The sequence below is a fragment of the Sceloporus undulatus genome, chromosome 1 (genome assembly GCF_019175285.1).
Source record: "Sceloporus undulatus isolate JIND9_A2432 ecotype Alabama chromosome 1, SceUnd_v1.1, whole genome shotgun sequence".
NCBI classification, from domain to species: domain Eukaryota; kingdom Metazoa; phylum Chordata; class Lepidosauria; order Squamata; family Phrynosomatidae; genus Sceloporus; species Sceloporus undulatus.
In genome coordinates this window covers 89,900,825-89,924,479 of record NC_056522.1, presented here as the reverse complement: position 1 = coordinate 89,924,479, position 23,655 = coordinate 89,900,825, and the positions used below count along the sequence as shown (strand labels likewise).

General features: G+C 39.2%; 1 protein-coding gene across 7 annotated transcripts in view; it reads left to right on the top strand.

The window, feature by feature from the left end:
* AIG1 (androgen induced 1) overlaps positions 1 to 23,655 on the top strand; it is a 131,366-nt gene that overhangs the window by 27,628 nt on the left and 80,083 nt on the right. For 5 of the 7 annotated variants that reach the window (XM_042462404.1, XM_042462413.1, XM_042462395.1 and 2 more), the window contains exon 2: positions 18,002 to 18,157. In XM_042462404.1, coding sequence (XP_042318338.1) covers positions 18,002 to 18,157 — 156 coding nt within the window. Of the gene's footprint in view, positions 1 to 4,288; positions 4,713 to 18,001; positions 18,158 to 23,655 lie in introns of those variants that run through there. The other 2 variants (XR_006103445.1, XM_042462438.1) reach the window with 2 other exon arrangements.

The following is a 23,655-nucleotide window of genomic DNA, read 5'->3' as shown; positions in this document are numbered from 1 at the left end:
TAATAATAATAATAATAATAATAATAATAATAATAATACTTTTATTTTTATACCACTTTTCCTGCAGATCAAAGCGGTTTACAGTAATTAAAAACTCTATGATCCATGTCATAGTACAATCTAATATACATACTAAGAATACAATGAACAATTAAAAACATATATAACAACAGTCGGGTGTCAAAGTGTTCTTCAATTCTCTGCTATGTCTTCCTCCTCCTGTTTGGTTCAAGCATTATTGCATTGTTCTGGTGCTATCTTGCACATGTCTTTTGGATAATGTAGTGGATGACCAGAGGAGAAGCAAAGAATGAAGCAGAAATGGAGATTATGAGTTAAATTGAGGGGATGGAAAATAGACAGTAGCTAAGGAGGCAAAACTAGTGGTAACTGAAATAGTGTTCATTTTATTTTTATTTGTTTGTTTTTATCTATATACTGCATTCTCCCAGCATAGGATTCAAGGTGGCTTACAGTGTTGGAAAGAAACATTTAAAATAACCTGGTGCCACAACAAACTATAGGTCCAAGAATTCCAAAGCTTTAAACCACAGCTTTAACACCACCTAAAGTGTCAAACTGGGTTATTTCTGCAGTGCAGATGCAGCCAATGTCATCATTTCATGTCTGGCTATGGGGATGTAGCCAAACACTCATGTGATCCTGTTTACTTGCTACTAAGCAAGGAATAGGTAAATGGGGCATCTTTGGGGGCATTTCAGTATGCAGGGATGGGGGAATATCGACTCTTGCAGCACCCCAAAAAAGACATCTGTATAATTAAGGGAAATGCATACATGCTGATGTCACTGAAAAGATGCTTCTCATTATGTATTACATCCCAAGTCACTAAAATTCAGTTGTGTGAGTACAAGAATGTTTTAGGTTTTACTGGTGTTGATGCAAATATTCACTGAAGTGGGTTTGTATGAACATTTTAAGGTTTATAAGAACTCTGGACTGAAGCAAGGGACATTGTGAGGGAAGAATGTAAAAAGACAATATCTCATTAAAAAAGAAGAAAAAGCCAGACTGGATGACAGATGAAACTCTTCAAGTAGTAAGATTATTATTGCGCTTTATTTATATAGCACTGTAGATTTACACAGCGCTGTACATACAGTCAACAAAATAGATTAAAATAAGCCTACCTATGACGTACATTCTACAAAACAATAATATTAATACAAATGAGGCAACAAATTAAAAACATCAAATAATAATCATGCAATGCCTGAGAATGCTTCCCTGAGCAGTATAGTCTTTAGCTCAACTTTGAAGCTGGTTAAAGAAGTGATGACCCGTGCTTGAGGGGGAAGGAGTTTCCAGGAATGAGGGGCAGCAAATGAAAAGGGACGAATCCGAGATGGAGCAGTAAAAATCCTAGGCTGAGGCAGCAGACCTTGACTACCAGAACGGAGGGCACGAGTGGGACGGTGAGGGGAAAGAAGCTCTGATAAATAAAGAGGGACCAGCCCATGCAAGGGTTTAAAAGTCAGCAACAGAAGCTTATACTGAATACGGAAAGGCAGGGGGGAGCCAGTGAAGGGATGACAGTAACAGAGAGATATGGTCAAAATGGTGAACAGATGTGATAATGTGTGCAGCTGAATGTTGGACCAAAATTAAAGGACGGAGGTGAGAAAGAGGAAGCCCTGCCAGAAGGAGGTTACAAAAATCTAGTCACGAGACCACTAGGGCATGGATCAAAAATCTTGGCAGTAGAAGCCAAGAGAAATGGTCAGATTTTAGCAACATTATCCAAAATGAATCTACATGTCTTGGCTGTGCCCTGAATCTGAGGGATACACGACAGAGAAGAATCAGAAATGAAACCACAACTGCGGGCTTCCTGGACAGGTCGAATAGAAATATCATCAACAGAAACAGAAAAGGAATATTGAACGGTAGGCTTTGGTGGAAAACAAGAAACTCCTTTTTGGACATATTGAGCTTCAAACACCGATGGCACATCCTTTGAGAGACAGCTGTAAGACAAGATGATGAGAAACAAAAGTAAAAGGGGTCAGAAATACTGTTAAACAACTGTTGCACAGGAATAAAATTGTCCAAAAACTTGTGCACAGGAACAAAGAGAATTAATATAAAAATCAATGCAGAGAAATAGAAAGCCACAACCAAAAATGTAAAACAAGAGACCTCTTCCACAAGATCTGCAAATTTAAAGGAAATTTAAACCCAGAGTGGGCATGCTCTATGACCAACAAGTGAACACACTGCATGCTCATGAAGACCTGAAAAGGGCTGTCAATGACATCGCATGTGCGCCACATCCAAATGGCGCGGTGCACCCGTGATGTCACTGCACCGCGCCAGAGCACTAATTGCGCCTTGGCAGCGGCGCAACAAGGAACTGCATTTTGTAGCTCCTTGTTGCAGTGGATTGTTGTCGCAGCCGTGTGGTTACTCATCTGTACCAGGCCAAAATTAGTGACCAGAGCTAATTTTACATAATTTTAAAGTAGACAGTGTAGACATTGAAATAGTTCATAATTTCCTATGCCTTGGCTCAAGTCATTAATCAAAATGGAGACTGTATCAGAAGGCTAGAATTTTAAGAGCAGCTTTGAAGGAACTAGACAAAATCCCCAAGTGTGAAGATAGATAATTGATTACCACAGTCCAGCATATTTTCAATTTTCTATGCATGGTTGTGAAAGCTGGACAGTGAAGAAAGCTAATAGGGAAAAAAATCAGCTTATTTAAAATGTACTGCTGGAGAATTCTGTGGGTACCCTAGACAGCCAAAAAGACAAATAAATGAGTTCTAGAACAAATCAAGCAAGGCTGAACTCACCCTAGAAGCCAAGATGACTAAACTGAGACTGTTGTATTTTGGCCATATTACGAGAAAATCTTGCTCACTTGAAAAGACTGATGCTTGGCAAAAGTTGAAAGCAGTAGCAAAAATGGAAGATGCCATTACAGGAGCATAGACTCAATCAAAGAGGACGCAGCCCTGAGTTTGCAAGACCTGAGCAGAGCTATTGATGACGGGGTGACTCAGAAGTTTCCAATTCATAGGGTCAGCATAGGCTGAGGTCAGCTTGACAGAAGTCAACAGCAACAGTTAAGGTCTGTATAGTTTTCATTATAGTAATGACATAGCATAGGAGCAGTTGCCACCATTTTCATCTGTTAAATCAGGGGTGGGCAGAGCATGGCCTATTCACAGTCGCTTCGAAGGGCCATTTTGTGGCCCCCATTGGTGAGGATTTCCTTGCTCCAAAATGATCTGTGCAGGTGTGGAGGGCATTTCCACCATGTTTGGAACATCCCTTGACTGCTCTAGGAGTCAAAATAAATGTTTGCAAATTTTTTCAAAAATATTTTTGCCTCAAAAATGCCCTCTAGCAGACTAAGAAGGGCTGAAAACATGGTGCAGTGCTCCTAGAAGATATTTGGTGGGCAAAATATTTCAATTCTTTTTTGCAAGTGCAGATCAGGGTGCAGCCCCCAAGAAGTCCTGGGGAGTTAGAATAGCTCCATAAGATTCCACAGTTTCTCAGTCCTGTATTAAATCATAAAACAGATGAATATGTACTAGAAGACTGAAATATGTTTCAAATATTTTATTTTCAAATGTGGTTAGAGTGTTGTACTAAAACTTGGAAAATTTAGATACCCACAAAGCCATGAAATTCGCTCACTATAATCTGGTGATAAAGTGTGAAGGAGGAGAGCTTTACAGAAACTGAATTTGAAATTCTTTAAGCCTGGGTTTGCTGAGATCCATATGGAAATAGTAAACTAAAGAAAAGGGGAGAGTAAACTGGATAAAGGGCAAGAAATGATATTATAAGGGAAGGGAAGGCAAGAGAATGTCTTGGTTGAGTAAGTGCTGTAGACTATATTCCAGAATAATGAACTGGCAAAATCACTTCTGAGTATCCTTGCCTATGAAATACTTATGAAATTCATGGGGTCACCATAATTCAACAGGCAACTTGAAAGCACATCCACAAACACACAGTGGAAGAAGGAGGTTTCTCAAAGTTAAGCCAGCTGTTTCCTTCTCTCCTAAAGTCAAAGCAGGGATGGAGATAAGCAAAGGAAGAATAAAATAATGTATCATGGATGGGTTTTTCATTTTAATTTTGGTATGACGTTTGTGTAGTGATGTAACAAATTTAAATGCTATTTAAAAAAACTTAATTAAACGTTCCCCCCTCTTTGAACATAAAGAAAAATGAATTAGATTTTTAGCATATTAGTGATTAACTTCACATGTTAATCCTTTCTCACTGTCTTTCTTCTCTCTGAACAGAAATATTCTAGAAACGCCAATGAAATGTTCCACAATTCCACAATGGAAAGGCATGAACAGAATCTGGTACTAAGTGACAACTGAGACAGGTTGAATCCGAAGTCCCTACTGATGGACACTTGTTAGAAACAGCAGAATAAGAGCCCCTCACACAGCACTGAGCTGTCCACTGCTGGTGAATGGCCATTGGTTATTTAAGCAAATGCTATCTTTTGCACCAGCTGTATGCATGGAGGTAGTCTCTGCTGACAGTTTGCCAAGAGGTGGTTTTCTGTAGTCATTGTAGCTTTTCTGGTTTTATCTTCAGTTGCCAAGTGGAGGGAAAACTGGAAAACAATGTTTGTCTTTGTAATTTTTTCATAGTGGTGGCATTTTGAAGCTGCTTTGTGATAAATAATAAATAAATATTCATATTTTACACATATGACTTTGTCAAGTGCAGAGGTTGATGTGACTAAGCTCTTTCATTAGGTGCATCTTGATGAAGTATCTACTCAGATAAACAGCAACTGTGAAATAAAGGAACAGGAAGATCATGAAAGTGAATGGAAAAGGTTGAATTAAAAAATAATAACTAATAGTGGATTCCTATGCATACGTGTCACCCCACTACTTCTTCAAATGCACAGCATCCCAGGGTACTCTTTAAGGAGTATGTTTATGGCATGGCAAGGAGGCCTGACCTCCTCCAGGACAGGGATAAGGGCTGAGTAAATGACTTCACATAATTGGACCAAGAAGACACCTATGTAGTTGAGTCTTCTCAGGAATGATCAATCAGACGTATGCTAAATGATTACACACTAGGAAATATTAAGACCGGGATTATTGCTCTGCCTACAATCTGCCCTGTGTATACATGGGAGTAAGCTACATGGAACCCATGGAAGGCACTTCTAATACTAATTGTGCTTGTAGAAGTCTTCATAGCTAAAATGTTTTAATAATAATAATGTATTATTAATAAATAATAAAAAGATTAAGTAATTATTATTATTTAAATTAAATAATGAAAGTTTTAATAATAATAGGCAGAGGGATTCAATAATCCTCCACATACAAATATCTGCAAGTAGGAAAAACTGATAGCAACCTGCCTGTCAATGTTGAGGACCCCCCCCCCTTTTAATAAAGATTTCTGAATATATTATTGAACCATACTATTGAATACTCCCACTCTATGGAGAAATAATTTGGAATGCAATAAATATATCCCTTCATTTGCTATTTCCATCTACAAAGTGTGGCCAAAGAATATGTTACCCCACACCCATGAGAGCCTCTCATGGAATGCTACACAGATCTTTATCCATGGCATTGGAAAGTTACTGTACTTCTAAAATATCAGTGAACTGCTTTTTAGAAGTGTTAGGAGGAGTCATTAAAAAGATGATGGCAAGAGGATATATCAGCGATCACATTTGTAATAGGAAAGTAATAGGTAAAGTAATAGGCAAGTTCTGAGTTTCAAGTTTTTAAAGAGTATTAATACTGCTTCAGTACCACTTCAAGTATTATTCATTCATTTTGGATTAAGTGTGCAATATGACCTCAGTATTTAGATACAAAGTTCACATACTGCAGACACATAAAGTTCACATACTTAACGTATTAACATAAATAAATACATAGAGTTCAAGCTTATTTTCCCTCACTGAGTGACTAATTTATTCAGAAAATGTTAGGGGCTTTCCTCCCACTAGAAACCTTATCCTTAAGCCCAGCTTAATACAGACAGCTGCAATGCATGTCCCTTCCCCCCCACTTAACTAGCTGTCCCAAATGTTACCTACTCTGTGTTTCATGGCCTTTCCCTCTGTTTGTTGATTCTTGGCACATCGCCTGGGATGTATCAGAGATCACATTTGTAATATTGTGTGTAATATTAATATTTAAGTCAAAATAATGGTGTAGTTGGTGTGCTGAATAAGAGCCAAACAAAATTGAGCTTTAGAAAAGAAAATATAAAAGATGTAATCTAATAAAAATGTATTCCATATAAACACATATTTGCTGAATGTATGATATAGATTTAATGAAATTATCCTGTCTTGTAAACAGGATAAGGAAAGTAATAAAGGCAGATCTTGCATTTACTGTTCCACAGAAGGAAGGGAGGAGGGAACAAGCAATTATTACAAAATGAATTTAGCCAGATCTGTTTTAAAATAAAAAGTACTGTAAATTTATGAAGGTGAACTTTGGATTTCTATTTCACAAATAGAAGAACACATGTAGTTGCCAGCAATGATCAGAAAATTAATTACCAAAAAGGAAAACCTCTACCACAGAGAATTTGACTTCCTTTAATAATGGCTCTGGCCCTTGTCTTGTTTTCAGAATCTTCAACATCTATATGAAAGATTGTAGGGGATGGTTTGAGGCAAACACTCACATCCTGTCTGTCCATTCTCCCCTGTACACGCACCCAAATATGGTGACCGTAGAAAAGAAGCACATTTTGCCTTTATGGGATGGAAACCAAGGAAGCAGAGTCTGGCAGCTGATTGACTACAAGGCCCTGTCCATATATCCCAAAGTGGGATTACAGCTGTCTCAACCCAATTTTGTTGGCAAGACTTGAGAGTTCATGTGTTCATACCACCTGTTTATCACATTTCTAGGACCTAGTTGGCCAGAATGCTGTTAATACTGTACAAATATGTAAGTACCATTATACATGTACAGTGCTCCTGTCCCAACCGCGGGCTTGTCATCTGTGGATTTGAGCATCCACAGATGGCAAGCCCCATTGATTTCAATGGCTGCACATGCACATAACCCCGGGAGAGTGGCCACGCACACACCACTATTGAATACCACAGGATTTGAGGTCCTGCGATTTTTGCAATCTGCAGGGTGTGTGTGTGTGTGTCTGGAACAGAACCCTCATGAGTAAGAAGGACACACTGTAGTTTTGCTTTTTTGGGCTGTTGCAAAACATGTATTCAGTTGATGATTGCATAGGTGGAGTTCTAAAAGTGTGACATTTTACAGAAACTGAAGTCATTGTTAGTCCATACTAGAGGAGAATCATTGAAACAATTGATGTAATTATGTTGACTGACCATTCAACATTCGATTCATTGAGTCTACTCAAACAGGTTTCCAGCTGTGCAGTTGCACATTTTTGGGTGGTGCATTATGATTTGTCACTACCGTCAATGTACCACTTTAATCACTAGGGTTGCAGAAGTAGACAATGTACATTTCCACTTGCAGAATGGGACAGAAGCAGGTATACTGGCAGATACACAACTATATACACAGTTGGTAATTAGGAGAAGGGTGGTGAAGCCCATGTAGCCATGTGAGTGTAGAGTTACATATCATAGCCATGATGTAGGAGTGTGGCTAGTTGATCTTATTTAAAATCCAATGAAACTGTCTGCTTGTCTGTTCTATTTATCCACAAGATAAGATACCAGGCTATTAGTACTAGTGAGCAATGCATTATGGATGCAAGTGTCACAATCAATGTTAAATAGCTCAAGTCTGCAGTTTGGCTCATCAAGAGTCTTTGCAAATGAAAAAAGCAGATAATAAAAAGCTAATTTCAAGGTTAGCAACCTTTTGGGAATGGCACTGTAGGTTCAAGCAGTTAAAGATGATTGACTACAGCAAGCCTTTGACCGCATTTGATTGTCTTCATACCTAACTTGTACTCTGGACAAGAGGCTACAGTCAGAACTGAATACAGAGAAACAGAATGGTTCCCAATCAGTAAGGAATCAGGCAAGGATGCATTCTATCGCCATATTTATTCAGCATGTATACAGAAAATATCATATGCAGAGCAGCCTTAAAATCAGAGGAAGGAAGAGTAAAGATTGGAGGAAGAAACATCAACAACCTAAGATACACAGATGACACCCTACTACTATCCGAAAACAACACAGATCTGGGAACAATTACTAAAGAAAGTCAAATAAGAAAGTGCTAAGATAGGCTTTATGCTGAATATTAAGAAAAAAATAATAACCACAGGCCTACATGAGTTCATCCTAGATAATAAAAGAATAGAAATTGTCAAAAAATGTCCATGCCTTGCATCAAACATTGATCAGAGTGGAGACTGCAGTCAAGAAATCAGAAGAAAACTAGGACTGAAAGGCAGCTATGAACTAGATAAGATACTACAGTGCAAAGACAGAACACTGAAAACTAAAGTAAGGATCATCCAAGCCATCATATTATCCATCACCATGTATGGATGTGAAAGCTAGACAGTAAAGAAAGTGAATAGAAAGAAAATCAACTCATTTGAGATGTGCTGGAGAAGAGTGCTGAATATAACGTGAATGGCCCAAAAGACAAACGAATAGCTCCTTGTATAGATAAAGCCCAAACTCTCCCTGGAAGCCAGGATGACTAAATAGAGATTATTGTACTTTGGACACACCATAAGAAGGAAAGATTCATTAGAAAAGTCAGTGATGCTGGGAAAAGTGGAAGGCAGCAGAGAGAGAGGAGGACTATAAACAGGATGGCTGGCCTTAATCAGGGAGATCACAGGCTTAAGCCCACGGGTCCCAAGCAGAGAGGTGGAGGATAAGGGGTCTTGGAGATGTCTCATTCACAGAGTGGCCATGAGTCAAAGTGGACTTGGGGGCAGCTAACAACAACAGTTGGAAGTGGAAAGCAAAGATGGCATTCAGAGAAGTGACTAATCCTCTCTTATACAGGAATAAGTGCCCTTCTCACAAGAGCTGTTTTGAATCTATTCTGTTAAGAACAGGTATTTGACACTTGTCCAAAGTTGATTAACATGTGGAATAAAAGACCAGTGTGTCCAGAACTTTTAACCATTTGTTTTATGGCGTTTTAATGATATTACCTCCTTAAAGGCACCAGATCTCATTGTATCTTTGAAGCAAAGCATGAATGTGAGTATCAGGTGCTGTATGTAGACTATATTCCAGAGGAAGGAACTAGTAAAACCACCTCTGAGTATTTCTTGCGAAAGAAAACTATGAAATTAATGGGCTTGCCATAGGTCACTGGTCAACTTGAAGACACATATATGCACATACATCTCTCTGTACTTTAAATATGATTTTCATATAGCATCAGAAAAGCATTTAGGCTTTGGCAATATGAGAAGATGTATCTGATACTACCATTTTCCCAAGCTAGAACAAAGTTGGAGAACTTTGACAGTGAGATTACCCTATACTACCAAACCACTAATTGCTCTTCTGATACCATATGTGTTACATAACTTCCTTTTTGCAAGTAATGAGGTAACATAACTAAAATGTGCACCTCAGGAACCCTAGTGACATCCCAAGTGTAGTGTCTATGTGGCCTGATAAAATATATTGTCTCAGGATACTTGAGTACTACTGGATCTCAAACCCAGCTATCACAGAGGTCCCCAAGGGTGACATATTGACTCTTCTTACTTGGGTTCAGTACATGAGCCTGGTGAGTTGAGGCATGATACACAGGCCCCTGTGTCCCACCCCTTGTGGTGGCAAAATAGGAACCTTACTGGAAATGTTGTTAGCCCTGTGGTCCCAGTTTCAATCTCCAGCACTTCCAGGTAGGGCCTTCCTAAAGCACCACTGCTTGATATCCTGGCATTGACACTGGGCTGTATGAACCAGTGGTGTGACTTAGTACAAAGTAGCTTTTGGGTATAGTTTGGAACCAAAAAGTGGGAGACTCAGAAGGTTTAATATAAAATAGAATTTCTTCCTTATATTGCTGACAGGTGAAAACACGCCTTTTCCAGTGTCCAATTACCAGGTCCATATGTCTCAATAAACGCTATCTTTTGCTTGTTCCCCTCCTCCTTCGCCTTGACTGATGGGCACAGTTAATGTGAATTAAAGTAAATGTATTGCTTGGTGTGTGAGCTGGAACAAGAAATTGGTGACCTGAGGCAAATGGGAAGGGAAGCAATTCTGAAATTCAACTGAAGCCTTCAGCAGGCAGAAAATATGTAAACAAATAAGTTTGTGTCAGAAAAGATTATTGTTGTTTCAATTAATTTTTGTGAAACAGTAACTAAAATTCTCCAATTTTTTTTTCATATTTGGATAGAAAGAAAATTGATTTAAAAAAAAAGAAACAAGAATACAGTACTGGAGAAACGAGAATCTGCAGTGTGTTCAATGATTATTGTAGCAAATTAATTCTGTTTTAATGTACTATTTTTGTAGGCTTTTAATTCTACTGTTTTTTTAATGTTGTAAGCCACCTTGGGTCCCAAGCTTGGGGGCAGTGTGTGTGTGTGTGTGTGTGTGTGTTAAATAAAAATAAATAACTTGTTTGAATTCCTGTGTATTTAGTTAAGGTAGTAGTATGTTAGAGTTGCCACCACTTTTTTCCCAGACAAGCTTGTCATTTTAATCATATGGTAAGCAGTGTGGTGTAGTGGTTTTAACACTGGGCTATGGATTTGGAGACAAGCATGAATGCTGGCTCAGCCATAGAAATCCAGTTGGTGACCTTAGGCAAGTCACAGTCTGAGCCTCAGAGGATGGTAATGGCAAACCCTGGCGGGTTACAGACTGCCATAAGGGACGTCCTTTTGAAAAAGGAGCGTCTCTTTCAGATGCCCCTTACCCTGTTACGGACAGAGTCTGTAACAAATGGCGGCGGCCATTCCACACGTCGCGGCCCGGAAGTGATGCCGTGAGTGCGCGCTTTGGCACATGTGGCGTCTCTTCCGGGTTGCCGGAAGGAGCACAATTTTTGCGCTCCTTTGCAGTGCGGAGGAGTCGCGCAGTTTGGCTGCTGCGACTCCTCTGCATTGCAACCGGCAGCGGCCCGAGACCGCCCCTTTTGGGCAGTCTGTAACGGGCCCCTGTCTGATGAAACTTGCTGAGAAAACTCAGGGTCATCTTAAGTCAGAAATGACTTGTAGGCACACAAGACATATACAGAATGGCCCCTTCCATTTGGGAACTGGCTGTATGTATTGAATTTGGCTGGTGCAAATGAGAAAGAATTTAGATTCAGTTATATCTTGAAGAATTTACCAAAAGATGCAAGTGTCTTTATGTTCAAGATAGAAGAATCTGACATTTAAAATACATCAGAAGAGAAGAGAAAGTGAAACTGCCACATTCCTCTGTGCAAGCACAAGAAATATGCCCACTCAGTAACTGGTTTGGTCCTAACAATTTATTGTAAATCATAACTCTGGTAACCAAAGAGACAATTAGACAGACTAAACTTTCAGTTGATAAATGTTACCAATCACATTTTCTCCTTTGGTGTTATGTATGTTCATCTCACTAAATCATGCCATGGAGTGAGAAATGAATACAAGAGGGGCATACAGGTGACAAGGAAGGTCATAAGAGATCATCATAGGTAATAAATCAAGTTCTGGTTGCTGCAAAGCAAAAAATAAAACCAGACTTGTGGCTCTGGTGAACTTAACAAGGTGAAGGTTATGTGACCTGGAAAATTTTCAAGGCATTTCTTTTACATGGAGAAAGATCTAAATGCCTTTGCTATCATTGCCAGCTGCTGCCTGTTTTAGTGAGTAATGTATCTTTCCATTCAAGTGGAGCAGCTTTTCTGGGTAATCTTGTCATCTGCAGTGCCTGAAGATCTGAATCAGATAGCTGCATATTGTCATAGTTGTTAGTTATAAACACATGCCCATATTCATTAATTAAAAGTCTAGAATTTGGCTTTAGCTTTTAGGAATTAGCCACAAAATGTTTTTTTAAAAAAAAAAAAAAAAGATACACCCAAACCTGTTTTACACCAAATAATAATTGTAAGCCCCTCTGATAGCCATAAGGACTGAAGGGCAGGGTATAAATACCATAAATAAATAAATAATCTCGTATAAATTTCAACACTTACCCCAAAGTGCATGCAGCTGGGGGGGGGGGGGGGGGTTGGTGTTTTTTTTTTCCTGTCGACCACTGAGGCTATGACAAACATGAAAAAAGGCAGTGACTCAGAGGAGTAGCCCATGCTTTGCATGCATGTATATGTTGCCAAGACGTGTCTCCAGCATCTTCAGTTAAAATGTCAAATAGGAGCCCTGGTGGCGCAGTGGTTAAATGCCTGTACTGCAGCCACTCACAAACCATAAGGTTGTGAGTCCAATACCAGCAAAAGGGCTCAAGCTCGACTCAGGCTTGCACCCTTCTGAGGTCGCTAAAATGAATACCTAGATTGTTGGGGGCATTAGCTTACAATTTGTAAACCATTTAGGGAGTGCTTAAGTGCACTGATAAGCAGTATAGAAATGTACTTGCTAAATAGCTAGGCTAGTGAAAACATGCTTGAGACCTGGAGATGTGCTGACAGTGAGATTGTACTGACTGATCGACATCTGATTGATTGATTGATTGATTGTACTCGTATCATTCTTTAATTGTGGGTAAAATCAGAAATAAATGGAATAAATCATTGCTTAGCTTGCTGAGCAATGCTGTGATGCCCTGTTGCAGGTTCATATTGGTTCGTATCTTGCAGCTTCATATTACTCAGAAGTGTTACTAAGGCTTGGACTACTGTCTTGTGAAAACTGGAATTTCCTAAGCTTTGTAGATAATAAATAAAGTTAGCTAATGATCATGTGCATTCAGTGTAGGATTTTGGAAGGTACTGTATTTTAATTTTAATGGTTTTCTCTTGCTCCTAAGAAATATTTCTAGCCAGTTGGCTCCTTTTTTAAAAAAAAGTCATGTATTATGCAGTTTGCTTTATCATTTCTTAGTCTCAACCCAGTTGTGGTTACCTCCACCCATAGTCAAAACATACTGATAACTTTGTCTCCAACGGGAACTTGTCAGACTAATTGCTAACAGTGATAATAAGTGCATTACACATCTGTCAAGTACTGCTACTGTGGCTTAGTTGAAATGTAACAGGAAGCCAAAGAAACACACAGGCAAAAAGCACCAGCTTCCATCTGATCCGAAGGCAGGGCATACAGATGACCCCTGGATTGGGCCAAAACTGCACCCGGGCCACTGGTAAAAGTTCAACAGAAGTGCTTACCAGCGACTATTGTGGTGGCTGGCCACAGGACCATGGCAGCCAGAATGGGGAGTGACCAGGGCTGGAGTGGCAAGAGGCCGCTCCAAGCTGCGATGTGTTTGCTTGACTTCATAGTAATGTGAATAAAAGTTTGTACTGATGCTAAGCCTGACTCTGTTCCCTCTCCTCTCATCTTGTTTTGAATGTAAAGATATTGAAAGCTTTTACTTTTAATTTAACTAGTTCCTTGTGATATCTGCATTTAGAGAACTGGTGTATTATAATACAGAAAAAAGAAAATAAGACAGTACCAAACCATGGTTTCAAATCCTAATTTATTCCACTAATCACAGTTTAAATAAGCCACAGCTCCCTTTTGTTAATTAAGATTTTATTGACATTAAACCACACATATCAAGAAATGAACAAAAAAAGAAACATTACATAAATAAACAATACAAAACACTACGTCATCCATACCATAACACAACAATCCAAATATTTAAACTACACATTCCTACGCCACAGTTCCAGGTATCAGGAGGAACTACTATGGTTAGTACTGAAACCAAAAGCTTCTGATGTTCTTTTACATACAAAAGAGGAGGATGCAGTGGAGACGGGGGGGGGGGGTTGAGCAAGCTGATTCACATGGTGAGGAGAGATGCTATACTGCTGAACTTGTCCAATATCTATTTGATACCTTTAAAACAATTGCAAATGTAAATGATTTTCTCCCCAGCACTCCACAATATAATAACTTACCTTAGCATTGCTTCACTGCAAACATTCACCACTGCCAGATAATATAGCAGAATTATCTACATACCACAACAGGGATGTGAACTGTTAAGAACTACAGAACAGTATTATGGGGCACAACAGTTATTCTGGATGAAAACATTTGGATGAAAACTATTTCTTTTCTACCACAGAACCTGGTACATCAGTGAAAACCTATAAGCCTGAGAGATATTGTTTTAATTTACATTATTTTCCATTATTTTGAAAAAGGCACAACAAGTAAAACGGCAGCTTGCCATTGTATCCAAACCACTGTATGCCCTATCTTAGCTACATGAAGCACTGACTCACTGCATGACCTGAAAGTGGCTGGGAAATGGATGGAGATTTGCAGTTTTAATAACATTTTAATAAAAAGTCATGTTTCAGTGACATGTGTTTGGTAAAAATTCCCCCAAACTGGCCCATCAGGTGTTTGGCTAAGACATTGGTCTCACTGTTCAAGTGCTACAAGCATCCATCCATTTTGCTGCATGCCTTTAAAAACTTAAGTACAGTGGACCCTTGTTATATGTTGGGGTTTCGTTCCAAGATCCCCTCGTGTTTAACAAAATTTGTGTATGCTCAAGTCCCATTAAATATAATCACATAGCAAAATGGTGCCCCTTATAAAAAATGGAAAATCAAGGTTTGATATTTGAAATTTATACTTTTTTGGAACATTTTCAAACTGTGGATGCTTGAATCCATGTATAAAAGATCCATGTATAAGAAGGGCTGACTGTAGTTAAGTAGCCATAGTGTTCAGCTTAACTAAATTGTGTCTTAGGTGTCTGATACCATTACTGTTCCCTCCCCTTTGTGACCTTGTCATTTCAGAACAGCTGATGGAGGCAGGCTACGTTTATGATTGATTAGGAAATGCACAATGTATATTCCCTTAGAGAGTGGGTGTGTGATTTTTTGAGATTATATTACTTAGGATAGATCTTCTTTTCTTATGGCCTGATAAAAGCCTCAGTACAAAAATAAAAACCCAATTAGGTCATATTTCAAAATGTTGCCAATGCAGCATTGTCCCCCAGTGTACATTTTAGAGTGTTTTGTCCAATTTAACATTAGGCAGGATGTCATAGAACTTTCCACATCTGCGTTTGGAGATTGTTCAATGCTGTCATAGATTTCAGTTAAGGAATATTTCCTGGAAATTACCCAAATTTTCTTATTCCAAAATTCATAAGGTTGTTCCTAGGGTTCCTTCTTCTGATACGTTTTTGTTTTAAACTACCTCACCTGTTGGGTTTTGTGCATTTTAAATTACATGTCCCACTGAGTGTGCAAAGGAGTGACATTGCCATGCATTTATGACTGCATCACCATTCATTTTGTTTGTGAAGGGATCCTGTAGCACCTTTGAGACTTACTGAGCAAAAGAACTTGCAGCATAAGCTTTTGTTGATTGTCTACTTCCTCTGATGCATGGGCTTTTTATGGGGGGCTTAAACATGCAAGTATGGACAATATAGACATCTTTAAGCTAACTGAATAATCTTTTGTCCCTTACATTTCCATATCATCGTAGCCAGTTTATTCACCATTGTAGCAATTCTTCCTTGACTTTCTTCAGTAATTATTCCAAAGCTTCACTTTTCTCTGCTAGTAGTATAGTGTCATTTCTTAAACTGTTGATATTCTTTCCTCCAGTTTTCAAGCCTCCTTCCTCCACGTCTAATCCTGCTTTACATTTGATATGTTTAGAGTACAAGTTCAAGAGATGGGGGGGGGATAAAATGCAGCCTTGCTAAGCCCTCTTGCTAATTGGAAACCATTCCATTTCTCCATAACTCATCCTGTTTGTAGCCTCTTGTCCTGAGTTCATCAGGACAATCAAATCTTGTGGTACACCCGTTTCTTTAACAGCGATTCATAGTTTTTCATGATTTATACCAGTAATTCCCAAACTTTGGTCCTTCAGGTGACTATCATTTTGCTTGCATGGGCAATTATTGTAATGGCTCTGCAGTTCTTGCAATCTCTGTTGTCCCTTTTCTTGGGGACTGAGAAGTCTATTGAGAATTTCCATTCTGTGGGCCATTATGTTGTTTCCCACATTTGTTGACATATTTTAGTTAGAACTAAAGCATTTTTTTCTCTGTATCTTGAAGCAGCTATATTGGTATGCCATCTGTTCTAGTGGTTGATTTTTCCCAAGTGCTCTGAGTACAGGTTCCACTTTGCTCTCTAAAATGGTAGGTTCATGTTCAAATGGTTATTCCTTGATTTAAGCTGTCATCCTTTAATCTCATTTATTTAGTTCTTTAGTTTATTGTTTCCATTGTCTTTTTTATTTTTACATGGTTCCCTGCTGGTTATATAGCATCCCCATTCACTGGTGTAAATTTGTTTGATTTTTTTGGATCTTGTGAAAGAAGTCTCTTATTCTTTGGTTTTTGTTTTGTTCTTCTATTTCTATGTATTGATTATTATAGTAGTTCTCTTTGTTTCTGAGCACTTGTCACTGAACAATTGCATTTAGGGTTCTAACTCTATTTCTCTCACCTTTGAGTTTTGCGTCTCATCTGTCCTTAATTGCTTGAAGAGTTTCATCTGTCATCCGTTGTGGCTTTTCTTTCTTTTTGGCTGCATTCCTTCCTGACTTCAGTGCAAAGTTCTTCTGCCTCTCAATCAATTAAGTTTAATGGTACAATTCTTCTTTTTTATATTATTTTTAAATTCTCTGGGGATTTTCTTCAGGTTGTATTTTGGCACAATGGCTGGTTTATTGTTATTCTAATTTTTGTTATTAGTAGTTCATGGTCTGTGCTAGACTCTGTTCCTAGTCATGTTTTTGCAAAGAGAATGGAGCTTTTCCATCTTATGCTTCCCATTATGTAATCTATTTGATTTGTGTATTGACCATCAGGTGATGTCCATATTTATACAGTTGCCTTTTTGGTTGCTGGAAGAATATGTTTGCAGTGAACAAACTGTTGGCTTCGCAAATTTCAGTCAGTTACTCTCCTGCTTCAGTCTGATCATAGGCCAAATTTTCCTACAATCTTTCATTCTGCTCTGTTTCCCACTTTTGCATTCCAATCACCTATTATTAACAAGAAGTCCTTTTTCAGTGTGTTATCAATTTCCTCCTGGACTTTCAATGTCTTCTACTTCTGCTTCTATAGTTGAAACATAAACTTGGATTATTATTATATTGATGGACTTTCTTTGAAATCTTATTGATATTATTCAGTCAACCTTTGCATTATAACCTTTCACTGCTTTTGCAGATTGCAGTCTCCCCTCACTATTAATGCCACCCCATTTCTTCTTAGGTTTTCATTTCCTGAGTAAAAACACTGTTCAGTTATCTGACTGAAAATGTTCAAGTCCTTTCCACTTTAGCTCCCTCACTCCAGGTATACAGTGTTTATACATTACAATTCTTGTTTTACAATGTCTAGCTTCTCCTGATTCATGCTTCTCAACATTCCATATTCCTTTAATGTGGTTTAAGCAGCTTCAGATTTTCCTTTTACTTCTGAGTATATGAATAGCTAAACATTCTTTCAGTTTGAGTCCAGTTGCCCATGTTCAGCCATACATCCATTGAAACCCGTTGCAAAACTTTCTGTGCATTACAGGCAGATGAATGGTGGAATGGGCAGGGAAGGGAAGAAATACCACCAACAGTTATTCTACACCTTTTGGGGAAAGAGTTGGGATTTATCATTGCCTGATGTGGCCCAAACATTTCTCTCTATCAGCAAAGGGGCTTTTCCTATCCCATCATAATTCCCTCAGTCCGCCTTCAACAGGAATTAGGGTTGTTCTGAAAATGTGTAATGTAAAAGCAACTGAATCTGGCTAGTTTTTGTAGAGATGGTGCAAACTGGCATAATTTGTGACGCTCTGTTATTTAAATCCACAGTCTTTGGAGCCGTTGTACAGCTTGTGGGATTTGTGGTGCATGCCATGGCCTTCAAGATATTTATATTTAACTTCTTAACACAGGTTATTCAAGCAGTCTTTTTTGGGATCTGTGTGTTGACTGACCTTTCCAGCCTTCTGACGAAAGGAAATGACAGCCAAGAACAAGAAAGACAGCTAAGAAAACTCATTTCCCTCCGTGACTGGATGATGGCTGTCTTAGCTTTCCCAATTGGAGTTGTGAGTATCGTGTGAAGTAATTAATTTCCTTCCACTTTGGTCATATAAATCTTGTATTGTTTTTCAAGTTTGTCTTGGACTTAGCAAAACGGGTTCTGTGATTATATAAAGGGAAAAAAACGTCTTAACTATGTATTTCTTTACTTTCACACAACTTGTATATTCTGGAACAGTATATCATTTACTTATTACATTTATAAACTGTTTATATTTATAATGTATTGTAATTACATTTTTATTAGCTACAGCACTTGAGCACGGAATATGTGTTCATGACTGTTTGGACAATGGAAAATGGGACAGCAGTTGCCAGTCTAAATATATACTATAATTCCTTTTTCTCTGTTGTTTATGTTCCATTAAATGTGCCCCAGAGAGCACTTAGGACAGCAATCACCATAACATAAAAACAATCTAAAACAATTAAATCAACATAAGATGACATTAAAATCAATTTAAGTGCACACATTTGTCATAGAAATCCAAGTAAAACAATTTAAAAATCTGCCATACTGTCAAATTATCACTTTACGTGTCATTCCCAAAAGACCAGTAACTGTTCAGTCCGGAACACTGTCCTGTCAAATTAACTCAATGTGTGGAGGCTTCCTGTGGGAGAAGCCACTCCATAAAGTTACCTGGGTTAAGGTCATTTGCAACTTTGAAGACTAACACAAGCATTTTGAATTGTGCTCAGAACTGAATTAGGAAACAGTGTAGTTTGTTCAAGACAGGTGTTAATATGTTTCTGTCAGCTCACTCCTGCCCACAGGTGGAATGCTTTACTTATAGCACTTAGAAGTTTGAAGCAGAAATTGAAGTTTCTGAGCAGTTTCTCCATATAGAGCATCTTACAGTTGCACAACTATAAAGATTACCAAAACATGTTTCATGGAGTGAGTACCCATCTTCCAAGATCAAATGTCAGGATTAGAGAATACCTTTATTAGAACACTAATTTATCTTTAAAAAGGTGAGCTAGGAGTTCTCTAGAATGTTTCATCAGGCTGGGCATTGTACAACTTGGGATGGCAAGAGAAACACAAGATATTTTTACAGATAAGTCCTAGCTAGTTATAGTTTAACGTCTTAGGATAGAGGCTGCAGGCTTGAAGAATCAGCTTGAGATGTGGTGGCACCAGGTTTCATCTAGATAGGGAATTGCCTTTCTCCAGCTCTATAAGTAAAAAGAGAGAAGTTCTGGGTCCAGTGGTGTCACAAGGTTTGATGTCACCCAGTATAGAAATTCATTGTGTCACCATCACAGACCTTCTCTTGTACCAAACCATACAGAATCCTTAGTAATGTTTTTGTACTTATGTTAGTGGTAAATCATAATTCTTGTATATCACTGAATGTAATGGCGATAGGAGTGACATAAACAAATAGCAAAAGTAATGTTACACCTTTGAATTACAATAGCATACACACAACCTAAATGTATTTTGCCTTTACATAAATTTACATTAGCTCTCTAATAAAATTACATCGCCTATTGGTGGACTTTGGATTTGTGCTGTTCTCACAGAACAGTGCAAGAAACCTTTGTGGGAGGGGGAAGATCGTCCAGTATTGATAGTAAGCCTGACCCATAACTCACACAAACACAGTATGCAAATGAATCTGGTATGATTCTAAACTTTTAATACACAAATAGAATTTTGCAAAGCAAAATAATACTCTAATAACTGCAATAATACGTACAGTGTTAGCATTGCTCTCTTTCTCACACACAAGCCCACTCTGAGACAAGACTCCTACCTCCCTTGCAGGTTCCATCACATTCTTTGCCAGGTCAGCTTGGCCTGTTCTTGGATAGTAAACAAGCTATAAAGGAAAACTGAGTGTGTGATTTTGTATATGTGGTGTGTATGTGCACGTAAATCAAGATTGTCCTCGTCCAAAGTAAATACTCCAGGAGCCTTTTCAAACTATAGAACTGTAGCACTGTTGATCCTACTTTAACTGCCATAGCCTATATCATCCTAAGGAATCCTGGGAATTGTAGTTTTGAGAAGTAATAGAGGAATGTTCTGGCTAAGAATTCTAAACTGTTATTATTTGCCATTCACGTTGCCATTGACCTATAAATGATAGACCTTTAAGAGTCCTCAGCTGTCCTGCTCTGGTCTTGCAAATTCAGGACAACCGTGGTTTCCTTGACTAAGTCTATCCACCTGTAATACAGTCTTCCCGTTTTCCTACTGAATTCTACTTTCCCAAGCATTATAATCTTTTTCAATGAGTCATATCATCTCATGATATGTCCAAAGTATGACAGCCTCAGTTGAATCATCTTGGTTTCTAGAGAGTTCAGGCTTAAATTGCTCTTGAACCCATTTATTTTCATTAGCTCTCTAATAAAGTTACATTGCCTATTGCAACAGTGGAGTAGATCGCCTCAGAGGGTGTTGGGTTCTCCATCTTTAAAGGTTTTTAAACAGAGATTGAATGGGCGTCTTTCAGGAGTGCTTGAGGGCCAAAATAGATGGCCCTGAAGGGGTGGCTTGAAGCCAGATTGAGGCTGCGGCAACCACACACTGCGGCCCCAATCTACCTTTTTGCCGGCCAAAAAAGGAACGGCAAAGAGGTGTTCCTTTTTATGCCAGCAAAAAGGTGGCTTTTCCCATCCTGCACAGCCCATGGGTGGCTTTAAGCCACTCTGGTAGTGTGTAGCGTGTAAATGCTGCACTGTCAGAGTGCTCAAAAGCCAGCCCACATCTGGGTAGCTGGGCGGCTTGAAGCCAGCTTCCAGGTATCTTGGGGGTGTGCATCGTCTGTACACCATGCTTTGGGCAGTCCATAGTAACTGTAAGAACTTTATTTCATCACCACATTTCAAATCTGCTGATTCTCTTCCTATTAACTTTCTTCACTGTCCAGTTTTCACATCCATACATAGAAATTGGAAATGCTATGGCCTTGATGATTCTGATGTCAGGGGCTGGGGCTTGGAGTGGCCTCTAGCCACTCCAGCCGTGATCAGCTCCCAATAGGCCTGGGAACATGGTAACCAGACAGCCAGCTTCAAAAAAGGACTGTCACCACAGTCCCAAAAAGCCACCAGCAAGGAGCGTTTTTTTGCTGTTCCTTTTGCTAACAGCCTCAGAGCTGCTTTCAGCCATGTTGGGGGCGTGCATCATCTGCACGCCATGTCCCCAAAGCAGCCAGAAGTCACTTTGGCCCATCTGATTTGGGCCAACAATACTTAATGAGATGCCTTTACATGTGAAGGTCTTATCTAGTTCTTTCACAGAACTAGCATTGCTGTTGTGTGCCTTCAGGTCATTTCCAAATAATGGTGACCTTAATATGACCCTATAACAGACTTTTATTGGCAAGATTTGTTCAGAAGCAGTTTATTTTGCCTTTGAAGCTGAGAGAGTGGCTTACCTAGTCACCCACTGGGTTTTCATGGCTGAGTAGGGATTCAAAACCTGGTCTCCAGATGTAGTCCATTGCTCAAACCACTACATCATTATGCTTCTCATGGAACTAGATACCCCTCCCTAAACTGCCAATCCCAGGATTTCATGATATGTTACTAAGGCGCATTACAGACCGCCGAGAAGCGGCGGTCTGCCGCCGCTGCCGGTTGCAACGTCCGGGAACCGCAGCAGCCAAACCGCGCGGTTCCCGGACGCTGCACAGAAGGAGCGCGAAAATCACGCTCCTTTCTGGGCCCCAGAAGAGACGCCGCGAGGCACTAGTCGCGCACTCACGGTGTCACTTCTGCCGCGTGCCGTGCGGACGCAGAGCGTCCGTTATGTCAAGATGGTGGCGGCCGTGTGGAACGGCCGCCGCCATTTGTTACGGACTCAGTCCGTGCTAGGGTTAGGGACATCTGGAAGAGATGCCCCTTTCTAACCCTAGGACGGACTGAGTCCATCCTAGGATGCCCGTTTATAACGGGCCTAAGGCAGTAAAAAGTGGCAAAGCGGCTAGTAGTACCTTCAAGAGATTTGAGGGTGCTGTTAGTCATTTTGGGCAAAATACTTCAACACACTCCCAACAAAATTTGTAAATTAGTTTTTTCGAAGCTTTGGGTGGATTGGTCATGGGACCAGATAAATCTGGGGAGATGTGGGGCAATATGACCATCAGCCAAGGTGTTCAGAGGTTTTTTTAAGGGACCTTGGGTTGAAACACTAAAAGAAACAGATAGATCAGGCATGTGTCTGGCTTCAGCTGGCAGGGGAATCACGCCAGGGCTTTCATGTGTGTGCTGTCCCAGTTCTGTCCCTCCAGGTTCCTTCCAGCATTTGTACTGTTACAGAATAATAAAATAAATAAAACTTTTATTTATATCCTGCCTCTTTGTCCATAACAATCGACAATACAGAAGTGGTTTATCAGCCAAGTGATGGATCTCATATTAATGGATCCATGCCAAGTCAACCTTTTCAGCTGCAATCAATAAAGTTTTGCCCAGTTTTAATTTCAGTCTGGAAGTATCTGGGTGTTTATTGGACTACATAGCCCTAACTCATTTCTGAGAGCTGCAGTCTCTGCACAACTTTTCTTAGCATTTTCATGAATGTTAAAAAGTGCAGTGGGATGGGAGAGTGGCTGAATCTTGTAGCAGCTCATAGGACAATTTGCCACATGACAAAGGAACAGAAAGGACTTCATTTGAGTAGCCTTCTACTTGGCATTGGAGTTTGTGGTCAGCCCTTAAGCATTTGTTTATGTTAAAACATTTTTAAAAGGATATTCGGAATTCATGGAAGTATGAATATCATGCCTGTTTCTTTCAGCAAAAGAGGAATGCAGGTAGCACCAAAGGACAGGGAAATGAGAAAGAAGCTAACCAGAATTAGAAATAAAAGACTATGAATATATGAGTGAGAAAGATTATCTAGTTTCATCAAGACAAACCAAGGATCGTAGCATTATACCAATCCATATTAAACTTGTAAAAAAATTATTAATCTCTCAGGTTGTGGAGAGATTGTTTTCCAGCAGTTTATCTACATACAAAGTAAACAATACCCTTAATTTTCTCTTAGTCTAAACACTGCCCTCCCTGTAGAAATGTGTGTTACTGTTTTCATTTGCATCCGTCTGAGTGCTCACAGTGCCTTTTCCAGGGGGACAGTTCTGTTGCGTACAGCAGGCACAAGCGGGAATCCCAAAATAGAAAAATAAGCAGATGTGAATAAAGTGTTTATCAAGATTCTGATTAAAACTGAAGTGGGAAAGTTTAGAAAGATTTCAGTTGCTGTCAACATCTAAATTAATGTGACTGATGTGTTGGTATGTTTCTAATATTTTATTTAGGGAAAATACCCTAAACATTAATATCAGTAATTTTAGTTCTGAGAATTATTCTCAGATAGCAAAGTCACAATTGTGTTGTGACATCAATTTATTATATTTTTAACTCATAGAATAATGTACAAATGAGAAAAATAATACATTAAATCAGAGCAACACATGCAACAGTGGCTTACCATAGAAATGCAAAACAAAGTATTAGCCTCAATGTGCAAACTTCC